Source organism: Miscanthus floridulus, chromosome 17 (assembly GCF_019320115.1).
Source record: "Miscanthus floridulus cultivar M001 chromosome 17, ASM1932011v1, whole genome shotgun sequence".
NCBI classification, from domain to species: domain Eukaryota; kingdom Viridiplantae; phylum Streptophyta; class Magnoliopsida; order Poales; family Poaceae; genus Miscanthus; species Miscanthus floridulus.
Genome location: NC_089596.1, coordinates 92,878,409 through 92,896,965, shown reverse-complemented (window position 1 = coordinate 92,896,965; position 18,557 = coordinate 92,878,409). Strand labels below are relative to the sequence as shown.

The 18,557-nt window shown below is 43.4% G+C and overlaps 2 protein-coding genes across 2 annotated transcripts; one reads left to right on the top strand and one right to left on the bottom strand.

Moving 5' to 3' along the window:
• Positions 1–16,409: 16,409 nt before the first annotated feature.
• On the bottom strand, positions 16,410–17,555 carry LOC136515992 (metalloendoproteinase 1-MMP-like). The gene has a single exon (XM_066509419.1). The coding sequence runs from the start codon at positions 17,553–17,555 to the stop codon at positions 16,410–16,412; it is 1,146 nt and encodes a 381-aa protein (XP_066365516.1).
• A 321-nt stretch (positions 17,556–17,876) lies between these two features.
• LOC136515991 (uncharacterized) lies at positions 17,877–18,494 on the top strand. Its single transcript, XM_066509418.1, has one exon. It carries the CDS (start codon positions 17,877–17,879, stop codon positions 18,492–18,494), a length of 618 nt encoding a protein of 205 aa, XP_066365515.1.
• Positions 18,495–18,557: the final 63 nt, after the last annotated feature.

Below are 18,557 nucleotides of genomic sequence, written 5' to 3'. Positions count from 1 at the left end.
TCTCCTCTTATACCAAGTTCTCCCCCTATTTCTCTTCCCCTTTGTGTTGTCTTTTCACTTATCTTTGTGCACTATCTCTCCCCCTTTGTCACTTATGTCTTTGTTTCACTTATATCTTTGTTTCTCTCCCCCTTTGTCATCAATGACCACAAAGGCTAGATAGTACCACTTGTAGGGTTGAGATTATCAATGTCAATCAATGGGGTGAGGATCATATTTTCAAAGTTGGTCCAATCTAGATCATTTGCCAAAGATATTTAACTCAGTTTGATCCAAGGACAAGCTTCTTCACACCTCCAAATAAGGATTATCTTGTACCATGTTGAGTTAAATATTTAGAGCTCATTTTCTAGATCAAACACTAGGTTTACAAGCCCACAAACATGTCATATGCTATCACTAGATAAAGTCAAGCATAGAAGCAATAGTGATACCATATAAACATCAAAACCATTTGATTTTCATGAAGGAGCCTAATAAAATAGAACCACTTGAAAGGTCCTAAAAAATTGAAAATGTGACTAGATGCACTAACCATGTCCTTAGCAAGGATGTATGTCATGCCAATCAACTTTTACCTTGAGTAGCTCGAAGGAGAGACATGTTATATAAATGGGGGGTGCATCAACACATATTTGAGAAATCTAATATGTTCAACTCATTCCTTAGCTTGCAAAACCTTTTCTCATCCAATGGCTTGGTGAATATATCGGCAAGTTGATCTTCTATGCCAACACTCTCAATGCAAATGTCTCCTTTTTGTTGGTGATCTCTTATAAAATGGTGGCGGACATCTATATGCTTTGTTCTTGCATGTTGAACCGGATTATTGGTTAACTTGATTGCACTCTCATTGTCACATAGCAATGGCACTTTCTTGAACTTAATTCCAAAGTCACTCAAAGTGGACTTCATCTAAAGTACTTGTGCACAACAACTACCGACAGATATGTATTCAGCTTCGACAGTTGATAATGCAACATTATTTTGCTTCTTTGATGACCATAAGACAAGTGATCTTCCCAACAATTGACATATGCCTGAGGTGCTCTTCCTTTCAACCTTGTATTCCATATAGTCCGAGTCGGAGTAACCAACTTGCTCAAACTTTACTCCTTTGGGATACTACAAACCAACATTTTGTGTATGCTTCAAGTACCTCAATATTCTCTTTATAGCCTTCAAATGACTTTCTCTTGGTGAGGCTTGAAATCTTGCACACATGCATACACTAAACATGATATCTGGCCTTGATGCGGTCACATAGAGTAGGCTTCCAATCATAGACCGATACAATTTTTGATCCACCATATTTCCACTTGCATCACTATCCAAGTTGCCATTGGTTCCTATTGGTGTGCTAATGACTTTGCTATCACTCATGCCAAACTTCGTGATCATGTTTTTGATATACTTGCCTTGACTTACAAATATACCATCCTTCAATTGCTTGATTTAAAGACCAAGGAAGTAACTCAATTCTCTAATCATGGACATCTCAAACTCATTAGCCATCATCTTTCCAAATTCATCACAAAAGTCTTGATTTGTTGATCCAAATATGATGTCATCAACATAGATTTGTAATACAAATAGATCTTTTCCAATCTTCTTGATGAGAAGAGTGGTGTTAACCTTGCCCATTGTGAACTCTTTAGAGAGTAGAAAGTCCCTCAATCTCTCATACCATGCTCTAGGTGCTTGCTTCAAGTCATACAATGCCTTCTTCAACTTGTACACATGGTTGGGCTTCTTGTCATCTTCAAAACCGGGAGGTTGCTCAACATATACTTCTTTATTGATGTAGCCATTGAGAAATGCACTCTTAATATCCATTTGATAGAACTTGATGTTGTGGGCACAAGCATAGGCTAGCAAGATTCTAATTGCTTCCAATCTAGCAACTGGGGCATATGTTTCTCTAAAGTCAAGACCTTCAACTTGTGTATAGCCTTGTGCTACCAATCTTGCTTTATTCCTTACTACTATCCCATCTTGATCTTGCTTGTTTCTAAAGACCCATTTAGTTCCAATCATATTGTGTCCCTTTGGTCTTTCTACTAACTCCCATACTTGATTTCTTGTGAAATTATTCAACTCTTCAAGCATAGCATTTACCCAATCAACATCCTTCAGTGCTTTATCTATCTTCTTTGGTTCAATGGATGACACAAATGAGAAGTGTTCACAAAATGATGCCAATCTTGATCTTGTTTGTACACGTCTTGAAATATCACCAATGATAGTGTCTAAAGGATGATCTCTTGCAATATTGGTTGGTTGGAGCATTGGGACTTGATTTCTTGCACTTGCTTGATCATTTGGTTGAGATGATGTACTAGCCACTTGATCTTGTTTATTATCATGAGAGCTACTTGCACTAACTTGATTTGTATCATCTTGCACATTTGAGTTAGAGAGCATTTGCACTTGATCATCTTCATCATCATTCACTTGCCTAGGCCTCATTTTACCAATATCCATGTTCTTCATGGCATTTGAAAGTTGAATGCCTCTAACATCTTCCAAGTTCTCATTCTCTACTTGTGAACCCTTGGTTTCATCAAATTCAACATCATGAACTTCCTCAAGAGTACCACTATCCAAATTCCAAACTCTATATGCTTTGCTTGTAGTGGAATAACCAAGTAGGAATCCTTCATCACATTTCTTGTTAAACTTGCCCAATCTAGTGCCTTTCTTCAAGATATAACATTTGCAACCAAAAACCTGAAAATGTGCAATGTTTGGATTTCTGCCATTCAAGAACTCATATGGTATCTTCTCTTTCAATCGATGACAATAGAGGCGGTTGCTACAATAGCAAGCCGTGTTGATAGCTTCGGCCCAAAAAGATTGACTCACATTGTACTCACTAAGCATAGACCTTGCCATATCAATGAGTGTTCTATTCTTTCTCTCAACAAGGCCATTTGATTGAGGTGTGTACTTGGTCGAGAATTGATGTCTAATTTCAAATTCATCACACAACTCATCAATTCTAGTGTTCTTGAACTCGCTACCATTATCACTTCTAACTCTCTTGATGGTTGTTTCAAACTCATTGTGAATGCCTTTGACAAATGATTTGAATGTTGCAAATACATCACTTTTGTCCACTAGAAAGAATACCTATGTGTATCTTGTGTAGTCATCTACTATTACAAAGCTATATTTGTTTCCACCGATACTAGTGTATTGTGTTAGCCCAAACAAATCCATGTGCAATAACTCAAATGCTTTGCTAGTGCTCATCATGCTTTTCTTAGAATAGGTGTTTCCAACTTGTTTGCCGGCTTGACAAGAGCTACAAAGCTTATCCTTTTCAAACACAACATCTTTCAAGCCTTTAACTAAGTCATGCTTAACCAATCTATTCAATTGTTTTATTCCAACATGACCAAGCCTTCTATGCCATAACCAACCCATGCTAGACTTAGTGAACAAGCATGTAGATAATCTAGCTTCACTAGCATTGAAATCAACCAAGTATAGATTCTCATATCTAAAACCTTTGAAGATCAAATTAGAGCCATCTACACTCATGATTTCTACATCATCTACCCCAAATATGTATTTGAATCCAAGATTACACAATTATGCCACGGATAGCAAATTAAAGTTCAAGCTCTCTACTAGCAACACATTGGATATGCTCATGTCATTTGATATTGCAATCTTACCAAGCCCTTTGACCTTGCCTTTACCATTGTCACCAAATGTGATACTATCATAACCATCATTGCCATTGGTGTTGATTAAGTTGAACATTCTTGCATCACCGGTTATGTGTTGAGTGCACCTACTATCAGGAACCTAATGCCTTCCTCTGGCTTTGTAATTGACCTACAAAAGAAGATCAATTCTTTTTAAGTACCCAAACTTGCCTAGGTCCTTGAAGGTTAGTCACTAAGCTCTTTGGTACCCAAATGGATTTGTTCTTTGAGCCCATCTATGGTTTACCAATGAACTTAGCCTTTACACCATTTGTACCCTTAGTAAGCACATAGAAAAAATCAAGCTTAATGGAGGATACATTAGCATTTTTGCTCTTGTTTTTGCACTCTTGCTCTTTATAACCAACTTGCTTGCAACTAGTGCAAAACCGACCATTGTTCTTCATAAAACTAGTCTTGTGAGGAGTAAAGGCCGCCTTACCTTTCTTGGGGGTATAGCCCAATCCCTCTTTGTAGAGAGAAGCTCTTTGGCTACCCAAGCACATAAGTAAGCGGTCCTCACCACCATAAGCCTTAGCTAAGGTGTGAGTGAGCTTGTTGACCTCCTTCTTGAGGTTCACATTCTCAACTACTAGTGAGGCATCACAAGTGAGACCATCACTACTTGATGAGGTAGAAGTGGAAGTGCTACAAGAAGGGTTAGTAGGAGCAACAATAATAGGCATAGATAGTGATTCATTAATTATATCATAAGTTAAACCTACATTGCAAGTTTCAACATGCTTCTTTTTATTTTGTTCATCAAGCAAAGAGGAATGAGCCTTTTCAAGCTTTTTGTGAGCTTTGCCATGCTTCTCATTGGCTTCCTCTAGCCTCTCATGAGATGCATTGAGCTCATCAAAGGCTTGCTTAAGGTCTTTTAGTTCCTTACGCAAGCTTTTGCATTCTCTTCTCTTGATGTCAAAGTGTTCTCTAGCATCCTCTAGCATGTCGAATAATTCATCTTTAGTAGGTTCATCGTTATCACTATCACTATCATTTTCATTTTCATCATCGTGTTCTTCATCACTTTCATCATCACAAGATTGTACCTTAGTGGCCTTAGCCATGAAGCATGATAAAGATTTGAAGAGAGAAGGCTTCTCATTTATAGCAATGCTTGCAAGAACCTTCTTCTTGGTGGTCTTGTTATCATCACTATCATCATCATCATCACTTGAGGAAGCATCACTATCCCAAGTGACTACATATGAACCACCCTTCTTCTTCTTGAATGCCATCTTGTCCTTCTTCTCTTTCTTTTTCTTCTTGTCCTTCTTCTTGTTCTTCTTGTTATCATCATCATTGTCGCTATTGTATGGGCATTGAGCAACAAGATGATCTTTACTTCCACACTTGAAGCACCTTATTGACTCTTCTTTGTTCTTGGATGAAGGCTTCCTTCTTCTAGCACGGTAGCCCTTCTTCACCATGAACTTGCCAAATCTCTTGACAAAGAGAGCCATCTTCTCATCATCATCATCATTCCAAGATTCATCTTCTTCACTTGATGTCTCTTGCTTAGCTTTGCCCTTGGATGATGTGGCTTTGAATGCCATGCTCTTCTTCTTGTCATCCTTCTTCTCATCTTTCTCATTCTTTTCTTCCTTCTCATCTTCATCTCTATAAGCATCATCGGTCATGATATCTACCAAGATTTGGTTTGGTGTCATTGTGTTCAAACTAGTCCTTACTAGCAAGGTGACCAACATACCAAATCTTGCGGGTAAACATCTCAAAAATTTATTTGAGAAGTCCTTGTCCTCTATCTTCTCACCAAGTGCTTTGAGATCATTGACAATCACTTTCATTCGATGGAACATGTCTGGCACACTCTCATCTTCCTTCATCTTAAAGCTTACAAACTTCTCTTTGAGAATATATGCCTTTGCACCCTTCACGATTTGAGTGCCCTCAAATAATTCCTCCAATTTCTTCCAAGCCTCATGAGCTCTCTCAATGTTCTTGATTTACTCAAAGGTTCTCTCATCCAAAGCATCATGGATGGCACTAAGAGCAATGTCATTATTTTGGAGAAGTATTTCTTCAGCGGCGGTGGGAGCATCTTCATCTTCAATCTCAATTTTTGTTTCTACCACCTTCCAAATCTTCCTATTGATTGACTTGATATATGTTGTCATCTTAGCCTTCCAATAAGGATAATTTGAGCCATCAAATTGGGGTGGCTTCTTGGTATTGTTGATTTGAGCCATTTTTACACCGAAGGTTGTTAAGCCTTAAATCACGGTGACCTCGGCTCTAATACCACTTGAAAGGTCCTAATGGCTAGAGGGGGGGTGAATAACCTAATAAAAATTTCTACAACAACACTTAACAAAATGGTTAGACAATTATGAGGCGAAGCAAGTGTTGCGCTAGCCTACTCAAAATGCAAGCCACCTACCACAATTCTAGTTTAGATAGTATCTATTCATACAATAGCTATGACACTACCCTATGTTAGTGTGCTCTCAAAGGCTAACTAAAGAGCCACACTAACCAAGCAAGCAAGCTCTCACAACTAGCTACACTAAAGAGCTTGACAACTAGTTTATAGTAATGTAAAGAGAGTGATCAAGAAGGTTATACCACCGTATAGATAAAGGAACCAATCAATCACAAGGATGAATAACAATGAAGACCAATCACTTCGGAATCAATGATGAACACAATGATTTTTACCGAGGTTCACTTGCTTACCGGCAAGCTAGTCCTCGTTGTGATGATTCACTCACTTGGAGGTTCACGTGCTAATTGGCTTCACACGCCAAACCCTCAATAGGGTGCCGCACAACCAATACAAGATGAGGATCATACAAGCCACGAGCAATCCACTAGAGTACCTTTTGGCTCTCCACTGAGGAAAGGTCAAGAACCCCTCACAATCACCACGATTGGAGCCAGAGACAATCACCAACCTCCGCTCAATGATCCTCGCTGTTCCAAGCCGTCCAGGTGGCTGCAACCACTAAGAGTAACAAGCAAAATCCACAGCGAAACACGAACACCAAGTGCCTCTAGATGCAATCATTCAAGCAATGCACTTAGATTCACTCCCAATCTCACAAAGATGATGAATCAATGATGGAGATGAGTAGGAGGGCTTTGGCTAAGCTCACAAGGTTGCTATGTAAATGAAAATGGCCAAAGGTGTGAGCTTCAACCGGCCATGGGGCTTAAATAGACGCCTCCATAAAATAGAGCCGTTGTACCCCTTCACTAGGCACAACTCGGGATGACCGAACACTCTGGTCATGTTGACCGGACGCTGAACCTCAGCGTCCGATCGCCCGACGACAGCCACGTGTCCCGATTTCAACGGTCACTAGAGTTGATCGGACACTATGCATAATACTAACCGGATGCTAAGCCACCAGCGTCCGGTCGTTTCTAGTAAGGTTCCAAAAATGCCTTTTGCCCACCAGACGCGTTCGGTCAAGCATGACCGAAACCTACCAGCGTTCGGTCAGAAACCCTAGCTTCTGTGTGCTGCCTAACAATAGGACTAGACACACCTCACCAGCGTTTGGTCATTCAAGACCCAGTGTCTGGTTGTTTGACCGACGCCAGCATCTTTGCTGGTACAACTAACCGGATGCACTGGTTCCACTAGAACCAGCGTCCGGTCACCTTGTGACCAACGAGACTAACTCCTCTTCACCTCTAACTTCTTCACCCTTGCTTAAATGTGCCAACCACCAAGTGTATCACCTTGTGCACATGTGTTTGCATATTTTCACAAATATTTTCAAGGGTGTTAGCATTCCACTAGATCCTAAATGCATATGCAATGAGTTAGAGCATCTAGTGGCACTTTGATAACCGCATTCCGATATGAGTTTTACCCCTCTTAATAGTATGGCTATCAAACCTAAATGTGAACATACTCTCTAAGTGTCTTGATCACCAAAACAAAATAGCTCCTATGGTTTATACCTTTACTTTGAGCTTTTTGTTTTTCTCTTTCTTCTTTCCAAGTCTAAGCACTTGATCATCATCATGGCATAATCATTGTCATGCTATGATCTTGATTTGCTTCACCACTTGAAGTGTGCTACCTATCTCATGATCACTTGATAAACTAGGTTAGCACTTAGGGTTTCATCAATTTACCAAAACCAAACTAGAGCTTTCAGCGCCCCTGCTCCTCCAAAACCGAGCGCCCGAGCTTCTCCACACCTCCCTCACTCGCTCTGTCGCTCACCGCCTCGCCCTGTCGCTCTGCCCCAGAGCGCGGACGTCGAGCACCACCATAGCCGTCGAGCTGAGCTCCATGGTCATCTCGTTCCTCTGCTCTGGCTTTTCCTTAAGCCCAACCAACCCCGCTTCCTCCTTCCTCAGTTCGCACCGCACCTCCCCAATGTTTCGTTTATCCAGCTTTGCCCCTACAGCTCGCCGCCACCGGTGCAACCATCGCGACTGCAGCAGGCGTGCATGGCTAGGGCACCACCGGCCATCGTAGGCCAGGTTGCATGAGCCCACGGCCGTGCTCTACTGCTGTGCCCCTTCGGCACCTCTCCCTCATCGCCGGCAAGCACCCCATCGCCGACAACAACCTCACCGGTCGTAGCCCGTCGATTCCCTCCTTCCTGCGTCGAGAGAAAGAAGAAGAGGGGGTGAATCATAAATAGAAGCTTTTTCATGTGTTCACTTTGCATAAATGCCAGACATATATAATTACATATATGGGCTTAGTTGGTTCCTAAGATCTCTAGGGTTCCGAATGCAAACGTATTTTTCTTTTTTGGTTTAATCTTTTCTTTTGAAGATTTATGTGCTAAACTTTGGAAAATCGTGATAATTAGTAGAAAAATCATAAAATAACAAATGTGTGCTTTTTGGAATCCTTGTGAAAATATATACGCATTAGACCTATAATATGGCATGTTTTAGTTTAAATATTTTTCTGTAAAAATAGATTTATGTAGGTTATGTTTTGAATACTATTTGTACTTGTGTTTTTATAACTGTAGTTGTATTGCTCAAATAAATGTGAAATTTTTATGGAATGCTACTTAGGTTATGGTTGATGTCTGGTAAAAATTTCAGGAGTTTATGATTTATAGTTTAAGAGCTATAAAAATAACAAATGCCCTGTGTTGCTTTGCTCCTATTCTGAATAGGCCTGAATGCTTGTGTTAATTGGCTTAGCTAAGTTAGGAATCATGCCTTCATGAAAATAAATGAGTTGAAGTACTTTTCTTAATCTTTTCAAAAAGCTAAAGATCATAATTTTTGGTTAAGTAGATTTTTAGTTATAGTTGCTTAAATTTCTGTGGTTGTTTCTGTCCAAACCCAGATAGGGTTGCCTTGTTGGTAATATGTGGCCTTATTAATAGTAGAATTAGCTCTAGATGTTTATAAAAAGGTTGTTTACAATTTGGTAAGCTTTCTAAAAGTCTAGAACCACATTTATTGGACATGTAGAACTCTAGCTATAGCTGTTTAAAGTTGCATATCAGATTCTGTCCATGTTTTGGACAAAGATGCATTTATTGGACTAATTGATCTTGTTAACTGTAGAATCATCTTAATATGAGAATAATAAAGTTGTAGGTAACTTTATAATATTTTAAAAAAGTTATGATTCATGTTTGTTGGAGGTCTAGAACTCCAGTTATGCTTCTCTAAAGTTTCTATCAGTTTTCTGTATATAATTGTACCACTGCTGTTTGGGCTACATGTGCAGTTTTGCTTATGTAATTATTTTTATGGTGTAAATGATGTTTGTTGTGGATGTAATGAATAAAAAAGTTTTAGTTAATTTCATAATCTTGCTTGTGTTCAAATCTCATGATCATAGGCCTGATAGTTTAGGAGTTATGAATTTGACAAATGATCTGTCATGTTTGGTCTATGCTCTGTGCAGATTTAAAGGATTTCATTGTTTGACCTAGTTAAGTATGAAATCATGTCTTAGTGATAATATAAGAGTTATATTTATTTCCTTAATCTTTCCAAATTATCCTATATCACCCCTTTTGGTGTTGTAGAGCTCCAGTTATAAGCTTGTGAAGTTGCATGGCAGAATCTGTCCAAGTCTGGACAGAGGTGCTCAATTGTGCTTTATTGACCTTTGTTATTGTGGAATCACCTTATGATGATAATAAACATGTTTTAGATAATTTAATAAGATTTATATAAAGTTAAGGTTTATGCTTGTTTGATGTATTTAACTCCAGTTATGCATTTTTGAAATTGCTACTATTTTTCTGTCCTAATTCTGTACAGATCTGAAATATTGGCATATTTGATCATATTAACCTATGAATTAGCTTTTGTAATGAATAACAAAGTTTTGGATAATTTCATTAGCTTTACATAAAGTCTAGGGTCACCCTTTTTGGATACTTATATCTCCTGTTATGGTTAAAACGAGTGACTGTTGTGCTGCTGTCCAGATTTCTATACATGTGCTAGGTGATTGCTTTAGCTTGCTCTTATTTTGGCTAAACATGTTGGTTAGTTCTTGATCGATGCATGTGTTCAATATCTGAACTTAAGTTCACTTGTGTGCCATGCCTAATATGCTTGCTATCCCTCTATAATAGGTTGTGTGATGTTTAGTTAAATAACTCTAGGTGCATATATGTCTTGCATGATCTTATGTTTGCATTGAATGCTATTATGTGATGCACCTCGTATTACCATTCTTCATATTCATGCATTTACATCTTGCATCTCATCTAGGTACGCTAGATGGACCACGTGAAGGACATGATGTTAGAGCCGAACCCGAAGACAGTGTATGGTGGACCTATCCCGAAGATGGAAGGACCCCTAGGGTACATTCCTGAACAAGAGATGCTCACCAAGCGAGTATCATCTAACAAACACTAGCCTAGTGTTGGATCCCAGGCAAGCCTCGAAACATTCTAAGCCTCCTACATTTTTATAAATATCACTTGAGTTCTTTTATGTTTGATGCATTAGGTTATAAGAGTTGATTAAAACCACTTGATGCATAGAACTACCTTGTCCAAAAATATACCTTGAACCCTATGTAGGTCCAGGATCGAATGTATGCTTAGCGATGCTTAGACCGGTAGATATCGGGTGATTTCCTATCACCTACGAGATATAGATGGATACCAAAGCACGGTTGGCTATATTTGCTATCGTGGAAATAACCATGTGTTGATGAATAAAAAGGAGACCGGACGGGATTGTGATAGAGAAGCAACAAGGCATGGAGATCTTGGGTGCCTATCTATCCCCGTCTATGTTGGTTAAGGACCGATTCACTGTACGTCCTCACGTCATGTTGAACGCATGCCTATCACTTAGTTGGCCGGATAACTCGTTCTGACCATGAAGCTGAGTAGCTCAACTCAGGCCGGAAGCCGAGAAGTGAAAGAGCGCACTCTGGTGGTAGTAAGGATGTGCGGGGAGCCATCGACGTAAGTCTGAGGGTAGATTGACGTCCTGGCAGAGTGGACTCCCTAAGAGTGCGGCGCTGCTCGGGCCCGCAAATTTAGTTCCTAAGTTGTACCAAAGGTGACCTAAGACTACCTTAACGCAGGTATATCTGGGTTTGTGTTAGGAATAATTCCCTAGTTGGGTAGGAATCAATTCGAATTACCGTCTCTCCCGGATAGTGAGAACTTGACTAAGCAGCGGCAACATAGAGTAACTTAATGGAAACTTGATGGTTATGATGATGATACTCATATTACTACACCAGCTATGGTTACTATTGCCTATTACTAAATGATATTCCACATGTCTGGTACATGTTAGTTGCTAATCTAGAAATGAATAGCTATAATTAACTTGGTTACCGAATTGTAAAATGTATAGCTCAACTAGTGGCTTTTATGCAAAATTTTGTCAAGCTAGCTCCACCTATAAAGCCTTGCATACTCCTTGGTGTCATTTTATTTCTGGTTTATGATGGGTAAGTCTAGCTAAGTACATTCGAGTACTCAGGGTTTATCCCACCATGTTGTAGGTGAAGTTCTCGGCCTGCTGAAGATGGTGGCTAACCGCTGGTGGGCTCGGTGCCTCTATATTTATTTCTCATCTATATGCTTTTATCAGAGGATGTCACTTATGCTAGCAATGTATTTGGAACTTATATTAATATAATCATTTGAAAGCTATGTTGTTTTCACTAATCGGTTTTGAAACTCAAACTTGTACTATTATTTGTGAACCCATTTGTAATATTATTTCTGCTGCAACTCTATGTATGTGATGTGTATTTGCTTAATCCCCCGATCTTGGTTATGATGTTGGTTTACCGAGGTCCTTCGTGACACTTGGCGGACTATCTGGTTTATATAAATGAAAGTATGCGCGCGTCAACATGCTAAACGGGGACAACCGTACTTGATCTTGTATAAATTGGGTGGTTCTGTCATAAAGACTCCCTTGAAGGGATGCCCGAACCCCTTCATGCCGTGAAGCTATCCAATTTGGTATGCTTTTTTCTTGTGACCTTTTCCTTCTTGTTTTGATATTTTGATTGATTTCGAGTTGCCCGTTTTGAAGAGACTTACAGGCTATAAATCCCGGCTGTATCTTCCGAGAGGGTCAAAAGGCGTGGTTCGACAAGCCACCTAGAGGGAGGCTGCGCTTGCCAAGAAGAAGAAGAAAATCGAGAAAGTTCGGAGGAAGTTTGATAAGGAGAAAGAGATCAACTGGCAGGTCCGTGGTGGCGAGAGCTGGAGTGACATGGAGGTGGAGCTCGAGTCGGAGGAGCCCATGGAGACGGCTGATGATGCGAGTTCCTCGAAGGACGAGGGGGACAGGGGTACTATTGTGACCTTGGTGGAGCATCGTAAGCCCATGGCTGCGCCCATTGGCGGCTGGCGTGGTACGGAGGTGCACAACGACATTCGTGAGTTGAGGAAGCACGCCACGAGTGAAGACGCCGCCCTCAAATGAGAGGCAAAGCGGGCGCGGGTGCCGCGCCCTTCAGAGGTGTCGTCGGCTTCGCGGCCCCTGCTCCAAGTGTGGCAGAGCACGCCGGTCATTCGGGGGGATGTGATAGTTCCCCTACGTCTTTGGGGTCGACGTGTGTGTGCGACCCCCAACGGGGAGATGCCCCGACAGTTGCTCCAATGGTTTCGCCATGAGCTAGCGATCGCGGCCGTTCGTGGGCCGATCGGGGACCAGCTGGGTCACCCCCTCCCTCGGTTGATGTGAGGGGGTGTGGGTCGTGACCCTCGAGCGATACTCATTTGGTCAGCTTGTCGTCAGCCAGTCGGGGCTTCAGGGTTCTGCCGCTTTCGTTTAGGTATGTATTTATGCTTCCCTTTGTTCTCATAGTTGAGTTTTTTAGTGTGACTAACTTGCGCTTGTGCCCTTTTTTCTTTCTCTTTCTTTTTTTCTTTTGCAGCGGCCAAGAGCTGGTAGGACTAGGGATCTCCCCACCTCCCATGTGAGAAGAGTGGAGACCCAACCTATGGTGGGTTGCGATGAGCAAAAGGGGAAGCAGGCTGGTGGCGGCGTGACCTTCCTTAATGGGGGTTACATCTTCCCGATCGGTCGTGAGCACAACGGCGGTCGTGATGGCAGTGATCCCCGTGGTGACGATGGAGGCCGAGTTGGAGGTGACTCTTGCGGTCCCTCCCCCGCTAGTCGTGGAGGAGGAGAGGAGGGAAACCGGGCTCCCTGTCTCACACGGTGGAGGAGCGCATGGTTCGCCCACCTGGTCAGAGCTAGAGGGGTCTAGAAAAGCCACGGCCAGGCCAGAGGTAGAGCAGCCGCCGGTGAGCCATGGAGTCCTAGTGGCGGACATCCCCTTCAGCAGTGAGGAGGACATCGGGGTAGAGACGCCAGCCATCCCATCATCCCGGGAGTTGGTGATGATCCAGTCGTTGCTTGATACTGCAATGGCTGGATCTTCTAGCGGGTTAGGGGTGACCCACGAGCTGGTGTGGCCTTGCCTCGGTGAGCCGAGAAAGGCCTGGTTCATCCCGCTGCAAAAAAACAACACCCTAGGTAACAACCACATCTTATATTGCCGAATCAAAAACAACACCCTAGGTTACAACACGTCCCGCTACAAAAAAACAACACCCTAGGTAACAACCACATCTTATATTGTCGAATCAAAAACAACACCCTAGGTTTCAGCAACATTTGGTTGTTACCGCTTCTATTTTACAATATGAAAGCAAGTTGTTTGATCGTTTTTTGGAAGTGCTACAACATGCACTACAGGACGGCATGTAGCCAAGCGATAGCTTTAGGAGCAATCTAATTCGGGGAGGAGGGCTCATCTTTCCTCCTTCCTCCTCTTTCTCTTCTTCCTCCTCTGCATCCATGGCTAAAAAATTTAAGAGAAACCCCTAGGGGAGCTCCATGGGGTAGGGGGGCTGGCGCCCCCCCCCCATGTTGAGTCCGGCCATGGTTGGCACATATGACTACCTTGACCATTTTATTGCATCGCTGCCGTCTCTAGGATTAGTTTGTAGTGTATTATAATAATAAAGGAATATAGTTAGCTCTATATCCATATTATATTGTGCCTTGTACACATGCACAATATATATTGATGTAAGATCAACATATGATCAAATGGGAGGACTACCTTGCATAGCTTGTATATATAATAATATAATACTAACAAGCATGCTCGTGTGTTGTAATGGAATCTAATACATATAGAAATCTGGCTCCATATCATCACTAGACACGAGTTGCTAGCGTGGATCATGAGTCCAGGTCAGATACGATATATGGAGAGCGCGTCCCAATATATGTATTGAATCGGATCCTATATCCATAATCACTAGATACGAGTTTTGTTCTAACTCATATGAGTATAAGTCAGAAGTTCGGGTCAAGTAAAAAATGGGACAAAAGAAACTCGTCATTGTCCATGTAGTCAGGGAGAGGTGGGCAAAAAAATGAGATGAAATTTTGGCTCTTTAATATTAATATGCTAGCGAATGTGCTCGTGCGTGCAACGGAACCCAATAAGTGTAGGAATTTTGTACTCCGTATCATTGCTAGTGTGAGTTGTTCTAACTTGTACGAACTCAAGTCATGAATCTGGGTCACATACGAGATACGTAGACCCAAACGTATTGGAATCAGACTCCATATTCATCATCGTTAGATGCGAGTTGTCATAACTCGTATGAGTATGGGTTAGGAGTCCAGATAAAACATGAGGTGAAGGACGTGAGTGCAGTTTGGGAAATAAAAGAAATTAGGACATAGAGCATCTCCAAGAGTACCCAATAATCCTTCCCAATCCATGATTTTTGGGAGGAATGAAAAAAATCAATTTCCAACAACTCCCAAACTCACCTCCCAATCTTTTGGCACTTGGTAACCCCCCCGCCCCACTCCCCCTTGCGCGTAGCATCTCCATGAACCCAATAATCTTTCCCAATCCACGATTTTTTGGGAAGAATGAAAAAAATCCATCTCCAACAACTCACAAACTCACCTCCCAATCTTTTGGCACTTGGAAAAAAAAACCTTTGCACGTAAAGATGCGCGCAGTCTGGGTCGCGCCCTATCTTCTCCTAAACGCCCATATCCTTCGGCCAATCTAAAGGTGGAATGGCGGGAAAAGAATAAAGAGTAGAAAAAATGTTCCTGATGCAAATATAAAAGAGAGAAAGAATATATAAAAATAGTTAGGATAATTTAGATATAGTATATATTTTCATATGTAAAATTGTTTGCTATATTTTAGTAGTGAGTTATTAGAAACTATTGGAGATAATCTTATTTATTCCTCCAATACTTTTGGGCGAGTTAGAAAATTCCATGGTTTTGAAAATAAATTCTTGGGAACTCTTGGAGATGCTCTAAAAACTCTCCAGACAGACGTTAGTTAGGGAGAGATAGGGCGAAAAAATAGATGATGAAAAAAATTCTCTCTTTAATATTAGATATAGATAGATATAGGTTATGAGACAGAACTCAGAATAAACTACCGTCAGATCTGGTCCGGTAACTTGTTTTTGAATCCTGGGTCTACAGAAGTTCGTGTTGATGTTTTGTTGGGCACTTTTCCAATATTTCAAATGCCTGAATTTTAAAATGATTTCACGCAACACTCTCGTACCTCTAACTAGTATAAGTAAATTATTACTTTTGTGATTTATTATTTGTTTTTATGTCATAATATATCAAATTTTGTCCTTATCTTCCTATAGAAAATAATTGTAAATTGTTAATTGTCTTTGTGCTAACACAAATCAGATTCTGTCGGGTTTGTGGTTTTGTGTAACGGTTTTTTTATTCTCGGTTTTAAAAATTGCAGATTGTGTTTATAGAAATTGCAACAAATGAAATTTGTAATTTTAGTATAAAATATATACAATAACCGCCGTCTGAAAGGAAACTAAAATTCAGGCACCTTAATTTTAGCAAATCGCGTGGAATTTGTCTCAGCAAGCATCTTAGATTTATAGCCTTGATAATTGTTACTAGAACTGTTTGATCTGTTTTATACCATTGTGGAAAAGCCTTGAATGATGAATCAACTTCGAGCACCATCATTCTTTTATGAGCGTGTACTTGAATAATGATCTGTTTGCTCATCATATTTGCACGTTAGTAGTATACTGATATTTATCATTCTAATGTTGTGCTCAGATAGGCTTTGTAGTGGGTTCACCAGTGTGTGACCGCCTGGCTAAACATTTGACAAGACATGAACAGCCAAATAGCAGATTCTACTGATTCTAGTATAGCAATCGTAATCGCATTATAGAAACATGTCTATTTTACAAGTGTCACTAGCATGACCAAAACTATACAAACTAAGCTAACTGAACCAGCATGCCAGCTGCTCCTTCCTGGCGACACAGAGGGGACGCTCCGCGGCGGCGCGTGGTGCTCTCGCGTTTGCTCGTGCCTAAACCGCGGGTTGGACCCGTACAGCAGCAGGACGCCGTCGATGTCGTCCGCGCTGAGCTCCACCTTCCTTCGCATGGCATCGATGTAGGGGTACATGATCGCCTCCGGCGACGACGAGTGCCCTAGCCCGAGGATGTGCCCGATCTCGTGCGTCGCCACGGTCTCCAGGTCCACGGCCGAGTCCCCCGTGTCAGTGTCACTGCCGCCCACGTCCACTGACCAGTGCTCCGCCGCGTCGAAGTGGATGTGCCCGTCTTCCGAGGCGTACGCGTGGGCTAACTCGCCGTACCGCCCGTCGAACGGCGAGCCGTCCCCGTGGTCGCCCTCGTAGAACCCCACCATGATGTCGGGCTTGCCGTGGTCGTAGTCGGTCTCGACGAACTCCACGGGGATCACCCTCGCCCACCGCGCGAACGCGCTCCGGAATGCGGCGCGCACGGCCTCGGGCGGCAGGTAGCCGCCGACGGTGGCCGTAGGCGAGACTGCGTACGTCAGGACCCGCGGGTGCGGGCGCGTCCGCGTCCACCGCGGCTGGTCGTCGAGGAACGTGAACCGGCTGCCAGTGCCAGCTGCCGCCGCCTCCGCCGAGAGGGACACGGTCACGAACATGCCGTCGCCGTCGGCCATGCCGCAGCGCTTGGTCATGATCCGGCCGAGCGTCGAGGAGTCGAGCCGGCCGGTGACCGGCAGGCTGAGGCTGGACTGGTACCGCCTCACGGCGGCCTCCATGTGCTCGTCGAACACGTCGTCGTGCTCGTGCGCCGGCCGGGGCGGCTGCATGTACCCGAACCTCTCCAGGTACCTCTTCAGGTCGGCGAGGCCCGCGACGCGGCTGCCCCGCCGCGCGTCATGCAGGTGCTCGAACGAGCGCCACGAGACGCCGTCCGGAGGCCGGTGCAGCCCTGCAGCCGGCACGGGCCGCGAGGCGGCTACATGGAGGCACGAGAGGACGCCAAGTAGCACCAAAAGGAAGCACGCGGGAGCACGGCCGCACGGGAACACGAACATCGGAGGCCACACAGGAACACGAACAACTTTTAATTACTTCAGGTATATATATGGAAAGTATAAAGTTTCGGAAACGGAAGTCTCGGAAATCACAAAGTTTTTCTTGTGTACAAATCGGAGTATCGGACACGGAGGTCTATCCTAGTCGGACCTAAACACAGCAGACTCTGAAACGGTTCCATCGGACACGAGGTCTATTCCTAGTCGGACCGAAACACAGCAATCTCTATAAAGCTAGCCATCCCGATCGAGGTAGCGACACATTCTGAATCATCCCGATCGAGGTAGCGACACATTCTGAATCTGTGCACTTCCGCACAGATGGCTTGCTCTATTCTGACGCCGCGCATTTCGAGCGTCTGCCACCGTGCGCCGCAGCTCTCCCCGTCGGCGCGGCCGTACCAGTCGGGCCGCGTCGTGTTAGTACAGTGGTCACCGCCGACTCGTGGCTGGTTCAAGCTGAACTTCGATGGATCTGTCTACAACGACGGCTCAGCGCGAGCTAGCATCGGTGGCGCCATCCGCGACGCCGCCGGCCGAGTTGTGCTCGCGTTCGCCGAGCCCACGGAACACTCCACGGTTGGCATCGTGGAGGCGCGCGCGATGATCCGCGGTCTTCGTCTAGCGCTTGGGCTCCACCTGCAGCGGCTCGTGGTCGAGGGAGATGATCTCGTGCTGGTGCAGCTGCTCCGTGGCGAGGAGACGCAGACACGAATCCCCATGGCGTTGCAGGAGGAGATCCACGGGCTGCTTCGCTGCTTCTCCGGGTGCGACGTCAAGCACGTGTATCGGGAGGGAAATCAGGTGGCGCACACTCTCTGCCGCCAGGCCTACCATTGCCCGGGAGTGTGGGTAGGGATCGTGCCGTCCGTCGTGTTTGACAAGGCCGAAGAAGATCGACGTGGCGTGTTGCACGAGCGTGCTGTGGTGGTCCGCTGATCGACGAAAGAAGCTGTGGTGGTCCGGTGATCGATGAAAGAAGCCCTGTGCAAGAAGGCGACC